General features: G+C 41.3%; 1 protein-coding gene across 1 annotated transcript in view; it reads right to left on the reverse strand.

Annotated features, from left to right (window-relative positions):
* Positions 1 to 25,050, reverse strand: part of LOC111588494 (plexin-B1-like) — a 77,085-nt gene that overhangs the window by 15,922 nt on the left and 36,113 nt on the right. Inside the window, exons 4-29 of the mRNA XM_023298913.3 lie at positions 24,366 to 24,608; positions 22,917 to 23,099; positions 20,033 to 20,161; positions 17,255 to 17,355; positions 16,997 to 17,129; positions 16,651 to 16,807; positions 15,967 to 16,075; positions 15,333 to 15,441; positions 14,243 to 15,001; positions 11,247 to 11,345; positions 10,072 to 10,194; positions 9,314 to 9,407; positions 8,977 to 9,146; positions 7,591 to 7,742; positions 7,383 to 7,488; positions 6,165 to 6,301; positions 5,841 to 6,014; positions 4,681 to 4,915; positions 2,890 to 3,132; positions 2,509 to 2,685; positions 2,180 to 2,328; positions 1,672 to 1,772; positions 1,367 to 1,584; positions 808 to 986; positions 628 to 694; positions 45 to 191 (exon numbers count right to left, since the gene is read on the reverse strand). Of these exons, the coding sequence (XP_023154681.2) occupies positions 45 to 191; positions 628 to 694; positions 808 to 986; positions 1,367 to 1,584; positions 1,672 to 1,772; positions 2,180 to 2,328; positions 2,509 to 2,685; positions 2,890 to 3,132; positions 4,681 to 4,915; positions 5,841 to 6,014; positions 6,165 to 6,301; positions 7,383 to 7,488; positions 7,591 to 7,742; positions 8,977 to 9,146; positions 9,314 to 9,407; positions 10,072 to 10,194; positions 11,247 to 11,345; positions 14,243 to 15,001; positions 15,333 to 15,441; positions 15,967 to 16,075; positions 16,651 to 16,807; positions 16,997 to 17,129; positions 17,255 to 17,355; positions 20,033 to 20,161; positions 22,917 to 23,099; positions 24,366 to 24,608 (4,494 nt within the window). The remainder of the gene's footprint in view (positions 1 to 44; positions 192 to 627; positions 695 to 807; positions 987 to 1,366; positions 1,585 to 1,671; positions 1,773 to 2,179; positions 2,329 to 2,508; positions 2,686 to 2,889; positions 3,133 to 4,680; positions 4,916 to 5,840; positions 6,015 to 6,164; positions 6,302 to 7,382; positions 7,489 to 7,590; positions 7,743 to 8,976; positions 9,147 to 9,313; positions 9,408 to 10,071; positions 10,195 to 11,246; positions 11,346 to 14,242; positions 15,002 to 15,332; positions 15,442 to 15,966; positions 16,076 to 16,650; positions 16,808 to 16,996; positions 17,130 to 17,254; positions 17,356 to 20,032; positions 20,162 to 22,916; positions 23,100 to 24,365; positions 24,609 to 25,050) is intronic.

Below are 25,050 nucleotides of genomic sequence, written 5' to 3' on the forward strand. Positions count from 1 at the left end.
TGCCCCCAGGACTAACACTGCTAACAACATGTGTGTGTTCTAACCAGTGTGCGGTACTCCACGTCCTCTCTTAACAGCCGGTTGTCATTCAGAGTGTACTTGGCTTTTCCTGTCACAGCGTCCACAGGTCCCTTGTCCACCTGGTGCTTTATGGCTCTGAACAGCATGTAGAAAGACTCCCCCGCTGATTCCTGGACCAACACAAAGAATTCATTAATGGAACAGCCTCCATTATTTTTGACCACCTGCCCCTAATAACAATCAAAATTTCATTCACACTGTCTTGAATGAAGATTTCCTGTGAAACATGCTTTGAATGGAAAGTCTGTCTGACTTAACTAATAGAGTTACACACCCTGGTCTTTGGCTGGTGATGGGTGGGGGCCCTGTTGCTAGGCAAATTTAACAAAGGCAAGCTTATGACAATAAGTATGAAAGTCAAAATTCTGTGCCATATCTGTGTGTAAACATCAGATGCAGACAGTGTTGTGAAAACATACACTAATGACAGTTCAAGAGGAGCGCAGAGGAGCAGGAGTTACACTTTGCATTTGTATGGGTGGTTTGTTGAGTAGCCAGTCAAATCACTCGCTGAGCAGGAGTGAAGTTAAACACTGCACCACATACCCTCAGAAAGGTGAAGAGACAGATGGACATCCAGTTTGTCAGGAGCTTCTCAACCACTGATTCAGTTCTGTTAAAAAAAAAAAAAAAAAAAAGTGAACACAAACAATCTACAGTTAAAAAAAAACAATAAAAACCCCATCTATTTTTCACTTTCAATAACAACTGGGCAAACTCCCTCACCTCCTCAGCATCAGTTTGGGATTCTTTGCCACATATTGTTCCACTAGATCATTGAGCAGCGTCTTCAGGATGTCTGTGAAGTACTCCAGTTTACCATGCAGGGCTACAGTCAGCAGGGAGGCTACATAGGCCCGGTCCCTTGGAGAAAATGTCCGCTGGACTTCAAGAGTGTGGATAAACTGGAGAGGCAACAGTAATAAGTAGTGACACAAGGTTGCTTAGTGCAGTTTCTACGCAACAATAGAAAATGTACCGACAAATTACCCCTTTGATGCACAAGATTGATCAAAAGTGACCCATATTCATCGGAATATGGGTATCTTTTGACCCATATTGTGCATCAAAGGGTTAAATAAATATTCCAGTTTGCTTGAGGATGTGAAACCAGAAGTAAGGCTGGAGAATTGAAAGTGGTGAGAATATTGATTTGCGGTTCTTGATCTTTCACAGTAACAAACTGTTCCCGAGATGGTGTTTACCATCTTTCTAATTCATCCACAGATAACTACACTCTTAACACAAATCCTTTATTCAATCTGCTATCAGAGAGTTGGCTGACCTTTGTGAGAAACAGTTTGCTGTTGAGCAGATTGGACAGCTGAACCAGCCCTTGTTCCACCGTCTGCCTTCGAATCTCCGGAACGTCCAGGTCTCGTCTCAGTGGCGACTCCTGGTGGCCCGGGAAGAAAATGCGCTCGGCATACGCCCGGTAATCCAGGAAAGGAATCCCTGAACCCACCAAATCACTGGACATGTCCATCATCTCTGTCATCAGGTCTAAAAGCAGAAAACAGGTCTTAGTGTGAGTATTTTTCTCATTTTTAAGGTGATGTAGTTCAGTTTGAAACAGAAAGTGGACTGTACCTGTGAACTCCTTCTTACAGCGGTCTCTCACACTAGTCTCCAGGTTCTCCAGCTGGATCTGCACCTTCTTATAGTCCCTCATGGCCTGTTTGCTCTTTCTCCTGACAAACAGCATCAATGCATGGATCATATTTATGTACAGAAATAAAGCAGTACTACATGAATAAAAGTAGAATAGTACAGATATTGACGGGGAGGAATGGCAGGTAGAACTGAAAACCATGCAAATTTGAACTGATTTGATTGAAACAGACAGAGAGGTAGTGCCAGAGGACAGTTTTTCCTCAGAATAGAGGTTTTCAGAGTGGCTTCATTTGCTCAGCACAACTAAGAATGAAATGAATCAATAAAACCCAACCTGAGTAGATACTCCTACACTGCGTAATGACACCAGAAGAAAAAGAACAACTTAACATTGCATGCACACATCATAGGTGTGCCCTGGTACTTAAACACATACCAGTACACATCTGACAATAAAGTAAATGAGTCATCTTGAATTGTTCACCTGTATATGAGCACGATGATGAGCACAATTAGAGCCACTATGGAGGCTCCCACCCCGACTCCCACCTGAGCCTCGAGAGGAAACGTAGACTGAGCCTGGCTGTCGTACTGCACTCTGCCCAGGGAGAAATTCAGATTCCCCATTTTCACCTGGGAAGGGCAATTACATTAAAATGAAGACTTCTGCACAATAAAAAGGGGGTTACAAGTATCACAACTGAATTTAAGATAAAGGTGAACAAATCTTGAATTCCTGTCATCCTAACTGCAGTTGGATCACAAAGACATAGACTGAATTTGAATTCCTGGTTCCCTGTGCCACCTACTCACAGTGAACTCAGGCAGACTGTCCATGCCATCCTGCTTCTTGCTAGCTGGGACTGAGGGCTGCTGGGATGGTGGTTCGCAGTACAAGTGGTTGTGTGTCAGGGTCTTTACCGAGCATAAGCCCTCCCCTATCCGGGCCTCCACCTCCTGCTTGTAGATGGCGAGATCCAGGCTTTCACCCTAGAAGGGAAGACATACAGCATGACTCTTCTCAGTTTTACTGCAACATTTGGATACATATATTATTATAATTTCTATGGTGGTGCAAACAGCACTATTACTATGACTGTAATTTTCTTTCATAAGAGTGGAGCAACTTTAGAAACCATCCTGAGCAGAAAGAGGAAGGTCAGGTTGGATTATTGAAACTGTACTGGTACCCACCTCAACAGAGATGATGCTTCCAGGTTTGTGGTGGTACGGCTTACTGGGGTCGTTCTGGTTCAGTGGGTAGAGCTTTGGGTTGGGCTCATAGCTGAAGGCTTCATTACCCACAGTGCTGAAGTCAAAATGGAGGCTGTCCAGGAGGAAGTGAACTTTCACCCTGGCCCTCCTGGCTTCTGGACCCACGGCTGGGGTCGGACACAAGATGAGGGAGGAGCTGTTCACTGTGCAGCGGGATTCATACTGGAGGAGAGTACAGGGACAGTGAAATTAATGGGGTTGCAGCTTTTTTCAAGAGACCTAAGCTAGCAAGTTACTGTAAGATGAAGTTGCTTTCAAAACATACAGTACTCAGCGAAATTCTAAGGCGCTGTAGATGGTAGGATTCTTATGTATCAGGGGAGCCCCCAAGTTAATACTTCTGCATGACAACAATCCCAAACATCAAGCCAGATTCATGAACAACTACAGTACCTTCAGCTACAAGACACAGAAGGAGTCTTGCAACAGATGGTTTAGGCTTCACAGACCCGAATCTCAACATCATGATCTCAGTCTGACACAACATGAGGAGACAAAAGACCCTGAGACAGACTACATCCACTGAACTTTGGCAAGTTCAGAAACCTACCTGTATGCTTCAAGCATCATAAAAGACTGTGAGCAAGTATACAGCAGTATCAAATAAGTCTGATCTAGTGTACTCTCACTTTACATTTAGTTGCTAAAAAAATACCCGCACAGTGCTGTATGTGTTCACCTGAGGCTCTGCAATTAGAGAGCGAATCCTCTCTTCTTTTGAATCACATTGACAGTAGAAAATACAATAAATATAAATAGCCAGATTTCTAAAAATGCAAATAATGCAAACATTTTGGCAATTTCTACCAACATGATATGATAAATCTTTGATTTTTGATTAATTTAATGTTGTATAGAGTGTTAAGGTATTCCAGTGAAATCCTGTTTAAACATGCATTTCAAACCTGAACAAGATGAACAAATCAGCAGGCTGAGTTTACAGACAATTTTTAGGTGGGTGAAACCTTTGTTCTTTTCAAGACGAGGCCCGATCTTCTGTTGTCGAGATAAATTTTGTGTCTGTTCTCATCTTTTCTCCATAACTGTACTTCCGATCCGATTGATGGATGTATTGCTGGAGACCCGTGGAAGTGTAAACTTTAAAGCTGACTGGATAAACAGTGGCAGTTTTTGAGGAACTTTTAAGACTCCTCAGTGTAACTTTTGGCTACATGTGGGTGGAGCCCCTGTTGCCAGGCAACACCATCAAAGGTGCACACTGTCTATTGGAAAATATTTAAAAGTAAAATGTCTAACCACACAGCTAATGTCAGCATTTTTTTATTATTATATTAAATACAGTAAACATATGCTGACGACATTAACCCTACATAATTCAGCGTGCATTAAAAAGCTGCAGTGTTGTGGGACCGTAAACTGCTACCCTACTTTCCTAACTTCATCTAATTCCTGAATATCACTTCAAATGCAAGATATGAAATAGCTTGTAAATATCTAAAGTATTTTCCACAACAACTCAGTGGTTTTTATGACATTATATATATATATTTTTTAATTTCCAGGAGTTTTTCAGGACTGGAGAATATCCCTAAAAAACTGCCAGGTTTTCCAGGACACATAGGAACCTTGAATTAAGTATATTACAAAGAATTGTAGAAGAAACATATAATCACCATAAATTTTTTGTATTTTTAAAAAAAAAATGCAAACAAAAATATCTATTTTCCAGTAAAATGCCGAAAAACATACCTGTTTGACATGACAGAGTGTCCCTTCAGGGCAGTCCGCCTCTGGAACAATCCTCCTCCATCTCTTTAGAGGACCCTGGTGATCCAGCCCTCTGTTCAGGCTGCCTTTTCTCTTCCTGTTGATGCTCCTTCTCCTCCTGGGAGGGAGTGTGTCAGGAGGACTGAGGGTGACCCTCATTTTTGGCTCTTGGACCACATCCAGGTTCTGACCAGAAACTCGGATGATTCTGCCTCCACTGTAGGGAAAAGCGATGAGAAATGCCATGATCGGTGTCATTTCTAGTTAATTTACTGACTCTGCACAAAACTGTATAAGTCCGCATTTTTAGATGATAGTAGTCTCCTACTATGATTCAAGCATGTTGCAATACAGCCTACAATTCAATGCAATACATACACTACCGTTCAGAAGTGTGGGGTCACCTAGAAATGTCCTCATTTTTGAGAGAAAAGCATTTATTTTTCAATGAAGATAACATTAAATTAATCAGAACTACAGTCTAGACATTGTTAAAGTGGTAAATAACTATTCTAGCTGGAAACAGCTGATTTTTAATGGAATATCTACATAGAGGTACAGAGGAACATTTCCAGCAACCATCACTCCTGTGTTCTAATGCTACATTGTGTTAGCTAATGGTGTTGAAAGGCTAATTGATGATTAGAAAACCATTGTGCAAGTATGTCAGCACATGAATAAAAGTGTGAGTTTTCATGGAAAACATGAAATTGTCTGGGTGACTCCAAACTTTTGAACGGTAGTATATGTGCATTTTGGGTGTCTGTAATCAAGAGAACCACTATGTAAAAATTTTATTCCAGATTTCAGAGCAATAAAAGTCCACATTTAAAATGTTAAGCAAACACAAACAGGCAAATATTTTACTTCCAGTGTAAAAAGTAAAAATATTAATTTCGCTTAAGAGTGGCCCCTGTCAGTGTTCAATGATTACATATCATATCATATTGTATGGAATATTACCTGTGTGTTTCTCTGAGCAGCATGTTCAAATGACTATATTTACTGTTGTGTTGTTTAAACAGGCATATTATTTGTAAGGCCTTTCCATTTTTTTGCTGTACATTCTTTAAATGTAATTTAATATTTAACTTTAGCCCAATACTTGAGTAAATGTATGCAGTTTCGCTACACCAGTGCACCTGAGAAAGCTTTTGGATGGCGCAGCCTTTGTGATGTTGGGGTTGGGGGTGTAATGATACACCAAACCCCGCAGGTGGCGCTCTGCCCCACCAAACCGCACAGTGATGCCGTGATCTCCCGTTCTGTTGCTGCCTCTGGTCAGACAGCTGATCTGATCCTCCTGGATGTTCAGCCTGTACAGAGGACCACATTTGACATCTTAACCCTCTTTCTGGACATTTATCCCACAATCAGTCACAGAAATCAAAAAGCATTGTTGGTGTGCATGAACGAATTTTTTATTTATTTATTTTTTAATTCCACAGTCAGTTAGAGACACTTACACCATGCAAGGTACTCCACCGATTAGGACGCTGACTTCACTTGGATGTCCAGTCCTCAGTCTACGGCCTCTGATGGTGAGAGCTGAGCCTCCTGCCTTCGGTCCTCTTTGGGGGAAGATGCTGCTGAGTATGGGATTCTGCAGATGGAGAGAGATAAAGAATGAGACAAAGAAAAAAAAAACATCAAATCAATAATCTGATACTGAGCTGGTGATTTATTGGGATGATAAAAAAAGAAACACTGGGGCATTCTGGGAATCAGTCGAAGGCTGCCTCACGGGCAGCCGGTGTAACAATTAATCTGCTTGTCACTCGAGCCAATTAATTAAGGCTGTCAACAAACCGTCCGTCCTTTTACTGCTATGTAAACAAGCAGACAAGTTGTTACCTCATTGCATTTTGCAGTGGTTCAATCGCATGTCACAAGTCGTGCTTTCAAGAGAAACGTAATTAACAAAAGCCACGTGGGAGTTGCTTTCTCCAGAAATCTTTTGTGAGAATGTCCTTATTTTTCTTGGATAAACAGCACCATTTGTGGATGATTCTTCCTGATGTTGTGTTTGATCCCTCACAGATCAGACTTGTATCACATTCCTCAAATGAGGCCCTTCAGCATTTGTTTCAAACAGTACCAAGGGATTCCCCTCTCAGCGAGGTCTTGGTCCGTTTGTTCTGGTCCCCACCCAAGAGCGATTACTGTGTTCTCATATATGCAGCGAACTCAGGGGGGGAAACACGCCAGAATTCAAAATAGCTGCTGCCTTTGAACTGGGTGTGAAAATGCCCAGGAGATGCCTTTGTTTTTTAAAATGCTTGTTTAATTGCTTCTGCATCGTTGCACAGTGTTGCAATAGTTTCTGCATATAACCACTGTGTTTATGGGTTACATTTGATTTAATGTCATGTACACAAGTTACCCAGTTTCCCTAAGTGGGGCAGATGATTAGAGACAGATTCGTCCACTGAGAGAGACCGGTTCTAAACTATTTTTTAACATATGTATGATGATGATTTCTGATAGCACAAGTATTTCTGACAGACAGGTGGGAAAGAAGCCTCAGAAAGTCTAAAGAAGTTTAACATTTTACTGAAGCTTGTTTGTGCCGTGGGGTTTAATTGTCCCCTCTGCGTGGCTGAAGTGTAGCAGCATTTCAAGTTACCTGTTAACCTAGTTTCTTCTCGAGTGAATGCAAACATACTGACTCCTGCTGTGTTTACCTGGAAGCTGAAGATCTGAGCTGACAGTCCGAGTCCTCCCCCCCTCACTTTGACTGAGGCCTGGCCGCTCCTCTCCTCTCCACTGCTCGTAGTCTCACACACTATCCTACACGTTACAGTCACCAGATTGCTACAGTTAGAAAAAAACGGGGAAAGAGCATATAGTGCATTTTGCAGCAGTGTATGCTGAGGTGCACCCTTGACTTGCCTTGAGGAGACTTCATATCTGCTGTGGATGACACTGCAGGGGACACCTGCCACCGTGACTGAGCTCTGGATGTCTTCAGCTCTCTGGCCGAGGTTAGAGCCAGAAATAGTCACAACTGTCCCCCCTTCCACGGGACCAGACACTGGGTCCAACTGAAACACAAGAAGAAGAAAAAAAGAGCAAGATGGATATCCTTTGTGATGACAATATACACACAGGCAGTCAGAGAGCACCAAGCCGATATATGCCCCAACAGTGAGACATAAAAAAGGGTGTCCAGTAGGGAGGTGAAGATAGTCTGCTCAGTGGACCATCGTTTAGACTTTGCCTGGATGCCCAGGGTAGAATGTTTATTTGTTATAAACTTCAATTTCAAATCATTTAAGTAATAAAAATATATTTAGCATTCTCAGTACTTTCACTACTGTACTTGAGGACAAATTTAAGGTTCTAGTACCCCTATTTATATCAGATTATACTAAAATCTAGAATTAAATATTGAATTTTACTTTACTTAACTAAATTTATTTAACATCTTAACTTCTTTTGTAGATTAGAATTTTACATACAAGTCATTATGAATCTAATGAGTAATTTAGATGATTATAGCATCCGACAGCACCAAAAAATAATATAAGCTACTTTCCCTTTCTCCCTTGCCACCCCTCTGTCTGTACACTACTAAACGAGAAAATAATGGTTTGATATTTTATATCAGAGGCAGATTAAAGATAAATAATCTCCACTGAAAAATGCACTGATCAGCGGTTATCTCAAAGTGTGAATTTTTGCATTTTGATTGTGCAAGCATGACTTTGCGACGTAACTAGCTTGAAAGTCACTCATGGTGAAGTATGAAACTCATTCAATTTATGTGATATGAAAATTCAAAACCTCAAAGCTCAGTTTTATTTAGTGAGGGGAAGGAAAATATGTGATTTTTGAAGTCATTGTGTCAGGTTTTTTTTGTAAAATGAATCAATAACACAAATAATAATAGTAATAAAACGAGACAAACATTATTATCCAAGTTGAGTATTTTTATGTCATAAAATAAGACTGGCGGGGAATCTTTGGAAATCCATATAGAGCAAATAACTAAGAAAATTAGACAAAACAGTTCCTGATGAGTGTGAAGATCAGTCAGTCTGAGCTGTCACACACAGAGCTGCTGCACACTGTCAGATGGGGATGACAGCAGACCACAAAATCTGTCCCACACAAGAAGAGAATCCACATTGCAGTGCAAACAAACACAATTTGCTTTTGCCAGAATGTGACTTTTCACCAGAAATGGCCACAAAAAAAATAACAACACAGCCCTTTCTGTCCCGTTCTCTTTTGTTTCCGCTCTCGAAGCAAAGAAAGAAGGTAAAGGAATCTTACAAAGTGAATGACCGGGGCAGGGCATGTGTGTTTGATCTCATCAGTGCAGGAGTCTTGATACACACAGCGAGAGCTGGCAGCACCGCCGCACCAAACGCAGCCATACTTGGGGTCGGCAGTACGACACCGGCTGCAGTCTGACCGTCCCACCGAACAATTGAACAGAGTCACTGAAGGGAGAAAGGCAAGACAGTGATGAACGGACAGTATTCTACGGAATACACACACCCACTGCTGTACGTAAACAGATTCTGTAAGACACAAATACTGTAATCTGCAGCACAGACATGCACATAAAGAGTCACATTAGCAACAACAGAGTATTAATCATACCCACCATACAGATCCTCGGCACTGTCAATGAGGAAGTTGTTTTTCCTGCGCACGTTAATCGTGGCTGGGTATTCCTCCACCGAGACAGAATATGCATACTGAAACAAGAGGAGCAGTTAGCAGTCAAAACAGCAGAAGCACTACATGTGTATGAGCCGATGTCATGCAAAGCCATGTGCAAAGCAGTTGCAGTATGTGTCAAATTATCTGGTTATGAGAGCTAATAAAACACATTCATGCAAACACAAAAGGAGACAATCAACAGACAGCAGTTTATTGATTATTGTTCACACAAACCGCTGCTAGTTTATTGGTGCACTGTGGGGATGGATGTGTTTTTCTTGATTAAGACGGATTTGCCGACATTCTTAAATAGCATGATTGAGAAAATCGGAGTAGTTTTAATTAACGTGCTGTGGCACAACAGTGACTCAGATTAGGTATTGGAAGCTTATTAAAGATTTGCTGGCACTGTCGGAGTGACACATTTCCAACCAGTTTTATTGGTGGAATAAGATCTGGGTGGTTAGTGTGGGACTGACAGACACAGAAAGGAGTGCCATCGACAGAAACTTGAGCGATCCATTTAAAGTCAGAGAACAGTGACATACTCATTATCCTTCCTTTTCCTTTTTTAGGCAATTGTACATACCTAGAAAAAAGTAAGCATACCTAGAATGATGGGTAAAACTCACCAATTTGTCTGTGAGTATTTACCATCCTTGACATTATTTCCAGAACTTCAAAGCGATCGTTTCTGACCTTGTGTGGTTGACAGGTGATGAAGAAGACTGATGACTGCGTAGCATCCAGCTCCACGGAGGCATCCACCACCACTGACCGATTCTCAACGTCCAATACACACTCATAGTCCAAATCCTTATCCTGAATGTTCACACAACATACATACACAGACACATACAGCGCATTAAAAAAATACATACACACCTTTTTAGCGATGCCATTTTTTTTCTCCTGATTTTCAGGGGTGATACTGATACCAATTATTAGAAAGGAAATCGCTAAATGATATTTGGAGCTATATACATTTGCAGTAAAACTGAAAATTGTGTATCAGTGTGTACATTAGTGTCAAAATTTAGTACAAAGGTACAATCTCCAACACCATATTCATTTTGTTGATATGCCTTTGTATATTTTCGTTGTATGTATCCAATTGTAATTCAAAGAATGTGTGTGTGTGTGTCTGTCAGTTATTCAAATATCTCGACAACCCTACATTTAATCCACTTCAGACTTGGCGGGTATATTGCTAGCGACCTAAGCAAGTGCAATGTTGAGTTTGAAGTGGATCAGATGGGACCCTCACCATGGATGGTGGAGCTCCTGCTGCTAGGCAACATCATCAAAGGCAAATGTATGATGTCACAGATCAAATGCAAGATTCTAGAAAGAATCTCTGTTTGCAAACTCTGTGTGCGTGTCTGTCTGTACCACATCTGCCTGGAGACATCAGAGTTTAACCGCTGACAGCAGGCACTAGTGATTAACTGAAAGAAAACTTTTCAACATTTATCCTTCGGTGTTGATTGGTTGTGCCTACATATTCAAATGATATTGTGGGCAGGACATTGCTTAAGTGGTGACCACAAACTAACAGAGACAACTGCACCAGAGCCAAAATAACACATTTTAAATTAATTTATCTGACCAGGAATTAGCTTAATAACAATAACAATAATTAGAAAAATGCTGTATATGGTATTCAATATGAATGTCAGTATAAAGGCTTCAACAAATGACTTGCTTCTGGGTAAAAGTCAAACAAATCTCAGCTAATGCTTCGCAACAGTGAAATTACGGATTAACTACACATAAATTCATATTCAACAGTAATATAAATGACCTGTTTCGATAAAGCCAAAATGTATCCCCACTGAGGAAAAAGCTGCTGTCCCTTTGGATGGCTACATTACCTGAAAGAGGTTTAGGTGTTGTCCCACCAGAGTGATCTTCCTCTCCACATTGACAGGGAGGAGAGAAGAGTCCTGAACTTTCTCCACACATGGGCATTCCTGACAACACATTATTGAACAACATGGACAATATCAAGCATACAAAAATGCTAGCATAGACCTACAGCTGCATCCTGTTCTAAATCTAAATCTCCAACACTATGCACATGCTTGCTCTATGAACAATAAATAAATATTCTGACAATTTCACGTGTTTGCTCTATGCTGTTGACACAGACTTCTCTTGTCTGAGATAAACTTCCAGTGAACATTTGACTTCAAAGTTTGCTTCTGCTGTTGCACAATTAAGCCCAGCTCAACCACACAGGTTTAACTACAAAGCAAGTTCAACACAGCCAGGTTTTCGTTGCACTAGTCAGCTTGACATAACCTAAAACCCCAATCAGAGATAATGGATATCATGACAGTAGTTATCAACTTTCTTTGTTAACTAGGCTTCCTTCTTCAGAGTCTGTGTGCATTCCCACAAAAGAGGGCGTGTGTCGATTACTTCAACTGGTCTTGTGCAGAAAGACCGATGGCATATTGCTGTTGTAGTGAGGAGGAACAGGTTGTTTTAATGGAGAGCTACAACGAATTTAAAAGTTTAACACATTATTATAAAGCACTATAACTGCAAATGATAGGAATGCTGGCAGAAAACTGTTAATGGTGTAAGTTAATGTATTTTCCCACTTAGTATTCTCTTAATGTAGCCGCTTATATCTAACGTGACGGCTGCACATTAGAGCTCTTAACCTTTAAACTTCATACATCTAAATATGATCCTCACAAATTGCATTTAAGTCTGACATTGTCTCATAATGCAGAATATGTGGAAATCGCTTTAGTTTTTGCCCATCCCAGACCAAAATTAATGTTGTCAAATGAATTATCTCTGTGATCAATACCAATAAGCTGATCATTTTAGATGGACTTGGCTACAAATCAGGATCAAGTACAAAAAACATATTTTGCATTTTCTATAAATGTCCAGGGCTGATCGAGGCTTATTTAACTGACTGGAAACAACTTTTTTTGAATGCCCCATCCTTTGTTTATGTCCACAAGCTAAAATGGGGCACCAGACAGGACAAGGTTTCTCAAGGTTTTTAATCAGATATGGTTGCTTTTGGTTTTACCAATGACCCCAGTGTCATTGATTAGCCTTGCTGCACGCTGGACTTACTAATGCCCATCGGTTTCACAGGTCTCATACTGCAAAGCATGGACTTGGTATTAGCCAATACTAAATATTAAAAGAGTTGGTTTGAATCAGATGCAAAAACAACTTGCATTTTCTGCATCAAAAGCTGAATATATATGGGTTTTTATGGCAACATGGGACATATAGTTTGCCTCCTGTAACTGCATAGCTTCATTCAGTGGTGTCACTGAAGTACAACTCCATAGGTTTACAGATGAGATTCTGTACCGCTCAGAGAAAATATGGTCACAGAAAGAACTGGTGAAAGGGTTGCACTTCTTATAACCATATTAACAATATCAAGCAGGTTTAAAGAAACCATTTTCATAATGTTGGAAAGTCCAGCTTTAGACTCACTATACCTCGCAGACTCATGAATCTTGCTTCATAATACACTCCTCAGGTCTTACGAAAGATGCCTGAAGGGGTTCAGGTTCTTCCACACTGATTTTGAAAACCAAAATATGACACAAAGTACTATGCAACAGGACAGCATTTTCCTCGCTTCCACTAAACTAAGATTTCCTCATCTGATTGTTGCCACAGAAACTGAGATGTTCCACATACTCTTAATCATAGTGTTTTCTGTGTTTGAGAAATACTTTGTTATACTGAATTCATCTTTTACTTAGATGCTATCAAGGAAAGGGGAATCCTAGTGCAAAAATGCCCAATGCCCAAATATCTCCATCTTATACCTAAAACGCAAACAAAAGGTGAAACGTCAAAAAAATAATAAAAATTAACAGCCAGGACAAGTACAAATTCCAGCAATGAAACCTAAGACATACAAATAAAACACAAAGAAGGAATTGACTACTAAAAGTATGATCAAATATAGCAATGCACCTATTCCTTAGCTCGTAGGACAAGTCCTGGGTTAGAAAAAGATTATTATTATATGTTGCTTGCACTAAATGAGGTGAACAGCAATGATATGGATAGGGTGGACAGGGTGATGAAAAATAGCTCAGTGTTTTTGGAAAATACTTTTTTTTTGTTGGGAGTGAAATGAGAGAAACAACATGTTTTTGCATCTGTCTGCTAAGTGTCAGCTTAGCAGAAACATTGGAAGTAGGGCACACAGCTGAACTGACGCTCTTGAGCATGTTAACCCATCAACATACACTACTGGTCAAAAGTTTGGGGTCACTTAGAAATGTCTTTATTTTTTTGAAAGAAAAGCAGTTTTTTTCAGTGAAGGTAACATTAAATTAATCGGACATATAGTATAAACATTGTTAATGTGGTAAATGACTATTCCAGCTGGAAACAGCTGATTTTCACTGGAATATCTACATAGGGGAACAGAGGCCCATTTCCAGCAACCATCACTCCTGTGTTCTAATGGTACGTTGTGTGTTAGCTAATCGTGTTGAAAGGCTAATTGATGATTAAAAAACCCTTGTGCAATTATGTTAGTACATGAATGAAAGTGTGAGTTTTCATGGAAAACATGAAATTGTCTGGGTGACCCCAAACTTTTGAACAGTAGTGTATGCTGGTAGGTGTGTATTTTGCTATGTTTGCACAGAGCCACAATCGCTGTTTTGTCCTTTAGGCTTTATAGAAAGCAGAGCTAATTGTCTTCTAACTGTAGGCTAGAATGGTATCAACCTTCGGCGTTTTCTCTCAACAAGAAAGAAAAGAAGCACATTTTCCAAAATAGCTCACTATTAATTTGAGCAGTTTCTTGTGGTGACTGGAGCAACATTAGTGCGCTATTTCCACATATGGCTTCTACACTCACCCACAAGTAAGAGTCAGTCGAAGAGTCAGACTGGGAGTTTTTTGCTGATTCAGAGTTGAGTTCAATAACTGTTTCAGGTGACTGTGTGAAGATGAACGACTGAACAGTGGCTGAACTTGTTACTGTTTCCACCTTGCCCTCTGAGTTCTCCCACCTATTCTGCCAGGAAGGTGAGTCTTTCTCCTCAGAGGTGGCCCTGGGAATGGGTTCCTTGTTGTTACTGATTGGAAGGTCTATTAAGAGCGGCAGTTCTTTGGAAGTAGTTGAGCTTATTTCAGAGGAAGAGCCCACTGCTTCACCAGATGGCTCTAAAAACCTCAGAAGAGAGTTTACCTGGCCACTCGTGCTGCTGGGCAATGTAATGTGGGGAGTTCCTTCAGTGATATTTAAGGTGGCCTCATCCTTTGAAAGGCCTCTTGTAGTGCCACCAGTTCCCTTTGTTATTCCCTCCACATCAGAGAGGCCTGTGGTGGTGACATCAGTGTGTATGGTGGTGGCCTGGGTGGAGATCCTGACAAAGGGGTGAGTTGTGGTGAGGGTAATTGGTGTGGTGGGTTCAGCTTTAGGGGTGGTGGGTGGTGTCACTGTGGTGGTAGTTGAGGGGACAGCTGTTGTTGTGGGGGCAGATGTCTCTGTGGGTGGTGGCTGTGTTGTTGTAGTGGTTGCTGTCGTTGTTGTTGTTGTAGCAGTCAGGACAGCAGGAGGTGAAGGGGTCGGTTTTCTGGGGGGTGGTGGGATGGTGGGTGTTTGCGGTTTGAACTTGATGAAGGAGTAGGACAAGTGAACAAATGAGGAAAAGAGAGGACAAGAAAAAAGCATGGGGAAGACAAAATTAGGATAAAACAGAAGGGTATGTAGAAATATGAAGAAATAACTTATGAGTAACATAAAAAAACATGGTAAAAAAACTGTACAAATATGGGAATAAAAGAAAAACACAACAAACAGATTGTACATGCATGACTAATGTGTGCAGCATGTGCACTGCACAAAACAGTATGATAAATGCTCAGCATTACAAATCTAGTCCATTTAACTTTGAATTTCAGCATTTCTCAACACAGTTCAAAACATTCCTTTTCAGACTCACGTTTTGATTGTAGATGGTGACTCCTTGGCTGCAGGTGTGTTTATGTGTGCAGACGTGCTGGTGAATACACCAGTTACACCCCCAGCGACTGCTAACACACCCTTGGCATCTAGCAGAGCGCACAGCAGGACAGGACAAGAAATCACGATGAAAAAATTTGTGACAATGGAAACGTTTAAAAAGCCCTTATCGCAACTCTGACAATAATCCTCAATTCTCACATACAGTACACCGACACTGCATTATCCATACTGTGATATTCATTTCACTCGCACCACAAAGTCACGTTCAGTAGCATCCACTCAATATTCATATATGCTGAACAACAGCAGAAAATAACCAACGTCAGGGACATTTTCCCCATACAGTATTACATGTGTTTGGAATATCTTGTACTTATCAGAACAACTATATGTATGGCACAATATCTAAGCAGTCTGAGTCAGACATCTAATGTGCAAACAGATATTGTGTCAGAAGTTACAAGCTGAAATACAATCTAGTAGATCTGCTAACACATATATATTTCTCTTGATTAGATTTGATAAAGTGATGAGCAACAATGTGTGTGTGTGTGTGTGTGTGTGTGTGTGTGTGTGTGTGTGTGTGTGTGTGTGTGTGTGTGTGTACTCACGGCCTGCGTCCAGACAGCTGTTGGACCAAACTGCAGTTGTAGAAGGTGAATTCTGTCTCTGCTACCGTCACGTTTATGAATCGTAGCGACAGGGTCACCATCACAAACTCTGGATCAGAGCAAACTAGTTGTCAGGATAGGCACTACCGCTCAAACGTTTGGGGTCACCCTAACAATTTCACGTTTTCCATGAAAACTCACACTTTTATTTATGTGTTAACATGATTGCACAAGGGTTTTCTAATCATCAATTAGCCTTTCAACACCATTAGCTAACACAATGTACCATTAGTACACAGGAGTGATGGTTGCTGGAAATGTTCCTCTGTACCCCTATGGAGATATTCCATTAAAAATCAGCTGTTTCCAGCTAGAATAGTCATTTAGCACATTAACAATGTCTAGACTGTATTTCTGATTAATTTTATGTTATCTTCATTGACGAAAACTGATTTTCTTTAAAAAAAAAAGTAAATTTCTAAGTGACCCCAAACTTTTGAACGGCAGTGTATGTCAACTTTAAATTATCTGATCATTATCTGTGTTGTTCTTTTTAGCTGCTTTGGTATTCTTTGAACTCCAGTGGAAGTATAAATTGTGATAGTCACTGTTGCAAGTTTTTTTTTGCATCTTTGAATGTACTGAGAAAATTGGACCTATCAGGTACAATTTCTGAAAACTCACCGTCTCCATGGCCAATGGGGGGCAGATTACTGGCATCAGGGGTGGAGCATATAACACCAGTGGTAGTGAGCAAGGCAGGAGTTTCTGTGTCCTGGAAGAAGCAGGAGTAGGCCTCTCCTTGTTTCAGACTGGGGAGGCCCTCTACTGATACTGCGATCTGAATGGAAAAAAGAGAGGCATGAGACAGAAAAGACAAAGGAGCATACAGTTCGTCAACTCAAGACTTTTGTTGAACTGAAATTGTAATGTGTGAGCTGGATGGAATCATAAAATGCTACTGCTGGCATGCAGCAAAATATTCTAGTGCACTGCTGTTATTCGCTGCCCACTCTCTCCCCTGTATTACATCAGTTTTCTCCCCGCGGCTGATGTTGTAGAGGCTGAGGTGCTGGATGCCGAGGCACTGCTGTGTCTGGTTGAAACTCCACAACCACTGACCCTGCACAGACCCTCGCTGGCACTCCCACCGCTGGCCACAACTGAAACACCAAAAGAAATGTTAGAGGTAAGAAAACCAAGGAAAGAGGGAGCATGGAGCAGTAAAGAAGCCTTTTCTTTTTCTTTTTTTTTTTTTTTTTACAAACAAAAATGCACATTGACTCACCGTCCCTCAAGGACACACCAACCACAGTAAGGGTCTTTGGCAGACAGACATGACTGACAGTCCAAGTGGTCTCCACATTCTGCCACGGGACGCTTCTCTACCTGAAAATGACACATAAGTGAGGATTAGTATCAAAAGATGTGAAATAGTTTGGCGCCCGAAGTACTACTGTCTAATAGTATGTAATGAAGCATAAATTAATGCGATATGAAGTCAAGAAAGGGGCGCTGTATCACTATGTTTTATTCTGGGATCACACGGGCTAAATTCTCTCCTTACAAAATGCAGCTATGTTTGCTCAGTGCACTCAGACAATGTGTTCGTCAATAACTTTGTGGTCGAAGAAATATGACTCCTTCATGAAGGCACTAGGCCTCACAAAAGACTTTTAACTCACCCCAGAGTGCCTTGGATTTCGTTTGATTGCCAACCACAATGTCATAACTTAGACTTACACACTGACTGAGTACACTGAGGGAGCATTGCTTTAACAATACTGTGCAGAACACACTGTCAAGAGCATGTTAAGAGCATTTGAAATCTATCCTACACTTATGTGAGATTTCTATGTGATTTTTTTTCAGCCACTAAAGATGGCATTATGGTCCACTGGATTACATGTCTTGCCTCTTTCTGTATGGGAGCTTAACACCAATTTAGTCCTGCTGTGTAATGATGCTGGTTATCAAGCAGGAAATCAGTCGCTCTTTGACTTTGGCCATGAACTTCAGTATGCACCAGGGTGGTTTGCAGCTAAGAGTAAAGCGGCTGGGATGAGACAGCACCTCAAGTCTGAGGCCGTGGATCTCTGTCAAAGCCCAGCGGATTGCTCTCTGTGGGTTGGAGGTGAGTTTCTGTGTTTAAGTGTCTATTCACAGTATTGTTGCTCACTAGAGACATGAAAATGGAGCGTGAAGTAGACATACAGATTGCTGCAGTGTCAGCAGTAATACAGGCATCGTACTGGCACTTATCCAGGTTGTTATCTCCTGACTAGATCCTCGCTTGTGTTGTGTCTACACTCAGATATACGTCGCTTTAGATAAAAGCATCAACACAATGAAATTGTAGAATTGCAGAGTTGTACTGGACTTCTGGGATGAAGACTGAGCTGAGCCTGAAGGTGAAACTCTTCATTTACCATCCATCCATCCATTATCTATACACAACGGGGGGGGGGGGGGAGCTATCACAGTGCTACATATACAGGCAAACAATCACACTCACATTCACATCTAAGGACAGTTCAGAGTTACCAATTAACCTAAACATGTTTTTGAAATGTGGGAAGAAGCCGGAGTACCAGGAGAAAGCCCCCGCAGTGAACAGGGGATCATCTAGCTGCAAGGCGAAAGTGCTAACCACCAAGCCACTGTACAGCCCCTTTCATTTACGAGTCGATCTATATTCCAACCCTCACCTATGGCCATGACCTCTGGGTAATGATTGAAAAAATGACATGGCAGATATATGTGGCTGAAATAAGTTTCCTTTGTGGTGTGCATGGGCTCAGCCTTTAAGATGGGGTGAGAAGCCTGGACATCTAGAGGGAGCTCGGAGTGAGTCGCTGTTCCTTTATGTAAAAGCTAGTTAGGGCAACTGATTAGGATGCCTTCTCACCACTGTCCTTTCTGCACCAAGTGAGATGCTGTGTAGACCCTGAACTCAGGAGGAATTAATTAATTCTCATGTGGCCTGTGAATGCCATGGGATCCTCGAGAAAGAGCTGGAGTACCTTACTTGAGAGGGACACCTCTAAAGCTCTGTTTAGTCTGGTATCACCACAACACAACACTGGATAAGTGGAAGAAAATGGACGGATGGACTTAAAAATCCAGGAATCTATGCATGTGTGCTCTTTGCATATCTCAACAAACATACATCTGTTACACTTCAAACTTTCAGGTTGTAATTCTGGGGTCCCAGTGGAGTGCAGCGAAGCAAATCAGATAAATGCTGGGCATTTTTTGGGTCTTTTTAGGGTCCTCAGTCTGGTTTTGGCTGCCTGTGGGTGGAGCTCCTGTTGTCAGGCAACATAATCGAAGGCAACTGTATGATGTTACATGATGATGTTACATTGTGAAAGTGGGCTCTACATCAGTATTTCTTACTCAGACAAGCCAAACTTCAATTTGCTTTTGAGACATTACTACTTTTGACCGATGCAGTGCACTTAATTATCTTTAAAGACCGTTAGATATATATGTTAAATGTAACTTGAGACTGCAGCTCTACACTCAGATGTTGGTGTTCAGCAGTCCAGGACTGACAGAAGCTATTCAGTGTCTAGACTCCCAGTTTCCCATATGCATCTATCAGCATCTACAGCTTCCCACACACACACTCTGTAGGGAGTGTGCCAACACAATGGAGGCCACTTTCTCTGATCAATACCATTGTTGTGTCCGACCCACACCTCCTGCTGAGTGTTGTACCTATCACAGTGGGGCTAGTGCCCTTTGACCTTAACAGCCAGCTGGCCTCTCTGTTTTCTTTAAAACTCTTTGCCTCTCATTCTTTTATACTCTTTTTTCGGTGAGAGAGACACAGCTTGAGGAAGTATAAAAGCCTGAAAAACTCTGACAAACGATAAATTGTCTAACAATGAATGACAAGCCATGTTCAGTCTCATGTATGGAGACATCTGTGTGAGTGGTTGAATGGGGAGACTCCCCAAAAAGGCTGCGGCTGTTTATGCATCTGTTGAGTATTTTGAGCATAAAGCACATGAAACCTACAACTTTTCAAAAATGTGCAAGTGGGTTTTTGTATGCTTACAGCAGTTTTGGTCATGATGTAGATGTGGGCTCCATTCTGATCCAGTAAAAGGTCACTGTTAATGGGTGAGTTGGGATGGATCGTTGTGTTCGCATAAACCTCCACCATGCCATCTTGGCCAAGATAGACCTGGACAAAAACACCAGAAAAACAGAAAATACTTCAGCAATTTTGCAATATATGAAAAATATCGCTACCATTTGATTTACATTTCCAGGACAGGATGGATAGGCATGTTTAAAAGTGATATATTTCTTACAGTGCAAATCTAAAATGAAAGGCTGACAAAAAAGAGAATAACGGAAAAGGAGTACCTTCTTCAGCTTACAACTCATGCACAAATCAAATCACACTTGCACAGGATCGCAGCAGAAGTGGCCATGAATCAGATTACTGCACAGTCAAATCTAATATGAAGCGCAGAATGACACCTCTGGCTTAAGTGATTCCCAGGCCTTCAAACTCTCATGTTACCTCATTTTAATGAGATCACTGCAAACAGAATGGAGAATCACTTGTCTGCCCCATTAAGAGGATGCACTCAACACATAATGGCATGGGAAGCTGCTCTGTAATGCTTGGGGATATTTATGCAGTGTGTTGTTTTGCATGTCACGTTTAGTATTTTCTAAAATCTATCTTAACACTTACATGCCTACATGAACACTGAAAGTGTTACTATTATTATTCCTCCTGTTCATGCTGCACTGAAGAGATCCTTTAGTGATTTCATCATGAGAGAAAAAAGCCAAAATCCACAGCCCTGGTTGTTTGTATGATACATTGAAATCTTGTGCTACAGCTAAATTTAAAATAGGATCTCTTAACTGCCAGATAAAAACTGCTCAGTAGGACAAATGGACATCCAAGTGCTGCTTTAAGGCAATCCTAAAAAAAAAATATGGATATACTCCTTTGAAGATGCCTTCTTGCTTGCTTTTATTTAATCCATATAATAATAACCCCTGTTTAATAAGTGTGTGGGAGGTTAAGATAGGACAGATATGCCGTTAATTTGTAGTGCATAGATTAAATCCTTGAAGGTTTATCCTAATCCTAAAGGAGTACTTCCTCATTTTGGGATTCATTCACTTTGTTGCCAAGAGTTAAATAAAACTGTACGACTACTTATATCCATCTAATGGCTGTGTGCGAACTTTGTCGCTCGAGCCAGGAGGTGATTAGCTAAGCCAACATTTTCTTCTTTAAAAGTGAAGATCAGTAAATATCATTTCTGAACTTAAGCAAACAATAGTGTAGTAATAATAAAGGTCAGACTTGGTCAAAGATCACTTTTCAAAGTTCTCTGAATTGACCACATTTTTTTTTCCCTCCATCTTGTCTCAGTCTCAGACAAAGAAGTTTCAGGATTTAATTCATGCCTCCTTTACATGCACTCCAAGTGAATGTGGGAGACAGGAGGAGAGGCTGTGGCTGTCTAGGACCAGATGTCAACACAATCTACTACAATAAAGTTGTGCTACCTAAACCTCAAAGTGCGGTTTAAACTCATGGCAGTATTTAAATTCTGCTGTGCAACACTTAGTGAGACTGCCGGGACCGCATCAAACTTTGATCAGCACTTAAAACTGAAGCATGAAACAAGTTAAGTTGAGCATGATACTAGTAAATAAAGAAGGTGTTCAGAAATCTCTGGCTCCACAGTTAATGTACCAACATGAGAGTGGCATCAATCTTCTCATCCAAGTCTTGGCAACTCTATCGATGCTATAAGGATCTTGCTGACTAAATCTGCAAAGATTAAGTTAGTGACACCAATTTTAGACCAGCTATTCTATACATACTACTACGATATTAAATTTGAAATGGGTCAGCAATTGTCAATTTGCCTGTACCTGAAACACACACACACACACACACACACACACACACACACACACACACACACACACACACACACACACACACACACACACACACACACATAGATTCCTGTATCTGGATGCTGTGGAATTTGTCCTGCTGTGATACAATAATCCCGTTACAATAGCTTACTTCACATGGCTACATGGAGTGCTGCTTTGATCTGCTACCTAATAGTACCAAGTCTGGCTCTATGTCTCACGCTCTCTCTTTCACACAGACACACAGCAAAGCAGAACTACTAGACAAATACCTCACAGCAGAGTTATGTCTACAATCCTCTTATCTTGATCCCTTCATTTAACTATCTCATCTATGCAGATGTTGTTCAAAGGTGGTGCCACGCTTCAGTTTTTTGGACAGCAGTGTAAAAATCAGCTCTCAGACCTTGACAAACAAGGTGATACTCCAATCAAAATCTATTCCGGGCTACACATTCCACCAGTTTTCTAAAGAACTTTGCACCGCTTTAAAGCATTAGCTCAAAAATGCATCAAGTCTCCAACAATCACACTCCACAGTCCGCAGAACAAAAAGCACAAACATTAAGCATGGGATCATAGTGGTATGCTAGTCTGTGTATGCTGGAACATTTTAAGTGTACGAATGAAGAGAATCTTTCAGGCTGTAGTCACATAACGATGTAGAAGAATATGGGAACTGGCATAAACTTGGACAAAAAAACATCCCTGAAAGTGGATTCAAATGCTGTATGCGGTGTAAGATGTGTTTGCTTTGCCGGGATCTGATTCACAGGCAAGCAGACAGTAAAAACCGCAAGGGTAGGGCTGTATGGACACAGTATTAGTTAAGCCTTAACGCTTGTGTGACTGCAGTGAATGGAAAATTACAACACTGGCTTGATAAGTAATTACCTAATGGTCTAAACATTTCCATGGCACTGGTGGGTCAGGGGTGTCTCCCTGCCTTCCACTAGTCCCTGCTGGGAAGGCTGTCCAACAGAAACTGAAAGTGAAAGCATGTAAAAGATGAAGGATACCTTGTGGAGAGTCCCTTTGGAGTCTCCCAGGAAGGCGATGTTGTGTCCATCTCTGACGCTGACGGCCACAGCAGTGAGACGGGCAGCTGAGGTGTGCCATGCTGCTTTAGCTTCCAGCGGTGCCCGGCTTGCCATTGGACTTGGGGTGTGGTCAGAGCCGCAGGGATACGCCTTCAAGGTATTCTACAACATATGGCAGAATAAAAAGCTTAGTATATCCTTAAAAAAACACAGAGATTTATTTTGAGGTACTCATTGGTTTATGTTCATCACATTTCGTATGATTGTTTTTTTTGTTTCTAATTTAACTTGTACCAAAAACTTAAAGCTTCAGACAAACAAGTTCATGTTCTTGCTATTGCCTCAGAGCCTGCTGTGAATCCTCTTAATTCATCGTAAGAGGATTGCACCACAGATTAAAGGAGACTCAGTCAGACACAACCAACTTGCTCTTTTGGTTTTGCAAAGCAACCACTCCAAATCCTGCTTTACAGTTAGTCTCCAAGCTCTGGCTCTAGATAATTGGCCCTAAAGGAGGAGGTAGAATGGAACATCTTTTTTTAGCCCACTCAGAGTTTGTTTATTAAGAAAATAAGATGGCTTATCGCTGTTGGCAGGGAACTGTGATCTAATGCATCTTCCTCTTCCTTCATTCATCTCTTTTCTTTCTGTCTCATTTTCTTCCTCTAGACTCTTTTCTTCTTTCTCCCAGTCGCTCTTGGTGCTACAGTCTTTTTACTCGGATGTTTCTGTATCCTCCCCCTTTCTCTCACTCACTCGCTGTCCTCCTATTTCCGTGGGTTTCAAAAGAACCCCCATCCTTCCTTGTCAGAGCTCATTAAGCAGCAGCACAGATGATTCGGGGTTAGTTTGGTTTATTGATCCCTAACGATGCCATTAAATGGCTGTGAGGGCTGGCGGCAGGGCAGCGGAGGGGATCCTTGGATGGCTGCAGCTGGGCAAAGCTATTCCTTGGGCATCTGGGAGCTCAGGGCTTCTAAACAAGGACCTCATTACTAGACTTCCATCCATCCATTATCTATAGCCAATACCTCTTCCTGTTGCTCAGCTTAATTTTGTCAGTCCGGTCATTCCTTGTTACTGGCTGTACGATCCATCTGCTTTGACTTCCTCAAAACACTCAAGTCAACTGAATCGATATACTTGATGTACAGGTAGACATCAAAGAATAATTCCTAATGATATATAGCTTTAATGTATCTACTCTAAGGCCTGTATCCATGCTATAACGAGCACAAAGCAGTCTAAAGCAGAGAACACAGTGATCTCTGGGAGAAAGAGTAATTTGAAAGGCTCCTATTAGCATGCAATTGTAGGAATCAATTGCTTTTCTTTGTTCCGGAGGAAACATCAGCTTCTACACCAGGTTGATGTTTATGCCCGAGAACATTTACCCCCTCCCTTTGCTTTCATCTCCTGTATCCTTACCAGAGGCAGGTTGGCACAGCTGGACTTGACCTCATATTCTATGTAGGCCACCTCTCCTCTTCCCTCCACCCGCCCATCTTGAGTGTAACAGAGGTCACGGGTGGAGTCGATGTGTCTGTCTAGCTCATCCAGGGGGAAAACGCACAGAGCCGAGGCATCCACGGGGCTATTGTTTGTGGAACTGATGCGGGAGGAGAAGACTCCCAGCAGATCCTCGCCTTGCAGGCCTGCACCTTGTCCCACCTGTTGCAACAAAGGCGTGGGAAAAACACAGGAAGACAAACAGTTACATCAGTGTGGGTTTCATGAAAACTGATTTGCGAAAGATAGACTGAAGACTTAGTCACACTAATGAAACTGTGATGAGAAAGAAACAGAAATATTTTTGAGCTGTTGCTATGCATAACATAATTACTACTGAGTATTACTACTGAGTACCTATAGCATGATGTAATTTGGCAAAATATACCCATGTGAGCCAAAACATTATGACCACTTACAGATGAAGCAAATAATATTAACTATTTTGTAATTACACTGCATGTCCTGGATCTACTAGATGGTGAGTGAACAGTTGGTCAGCGTTTAAATGCAACAGAAATAGCGATGGGGCAAATAGTCCTAGCCACATGGCTGGTTTGGAGCATCTCCAGAATGGCAAGGCTTGTGGGATGCACCTAGTCAT

The sequence above is a fragment of the Amphiprion ocellaris genome, chromosome 8, assembly GCF_022539595.1.
Source record: "Amphiprion ocellaris isolate individual 3 ecotype Okinawa chromosome 8, ASM2253959v1, whole genome shotgun sequence".
In the NCBI taxonomy this organism is placed as follows: domain Eukaryota; kingdom Metazoa; phylum Chordata; class Actinopteri; family Pomacentridae; genus Amphiprion; species Amphiprion ocellaris.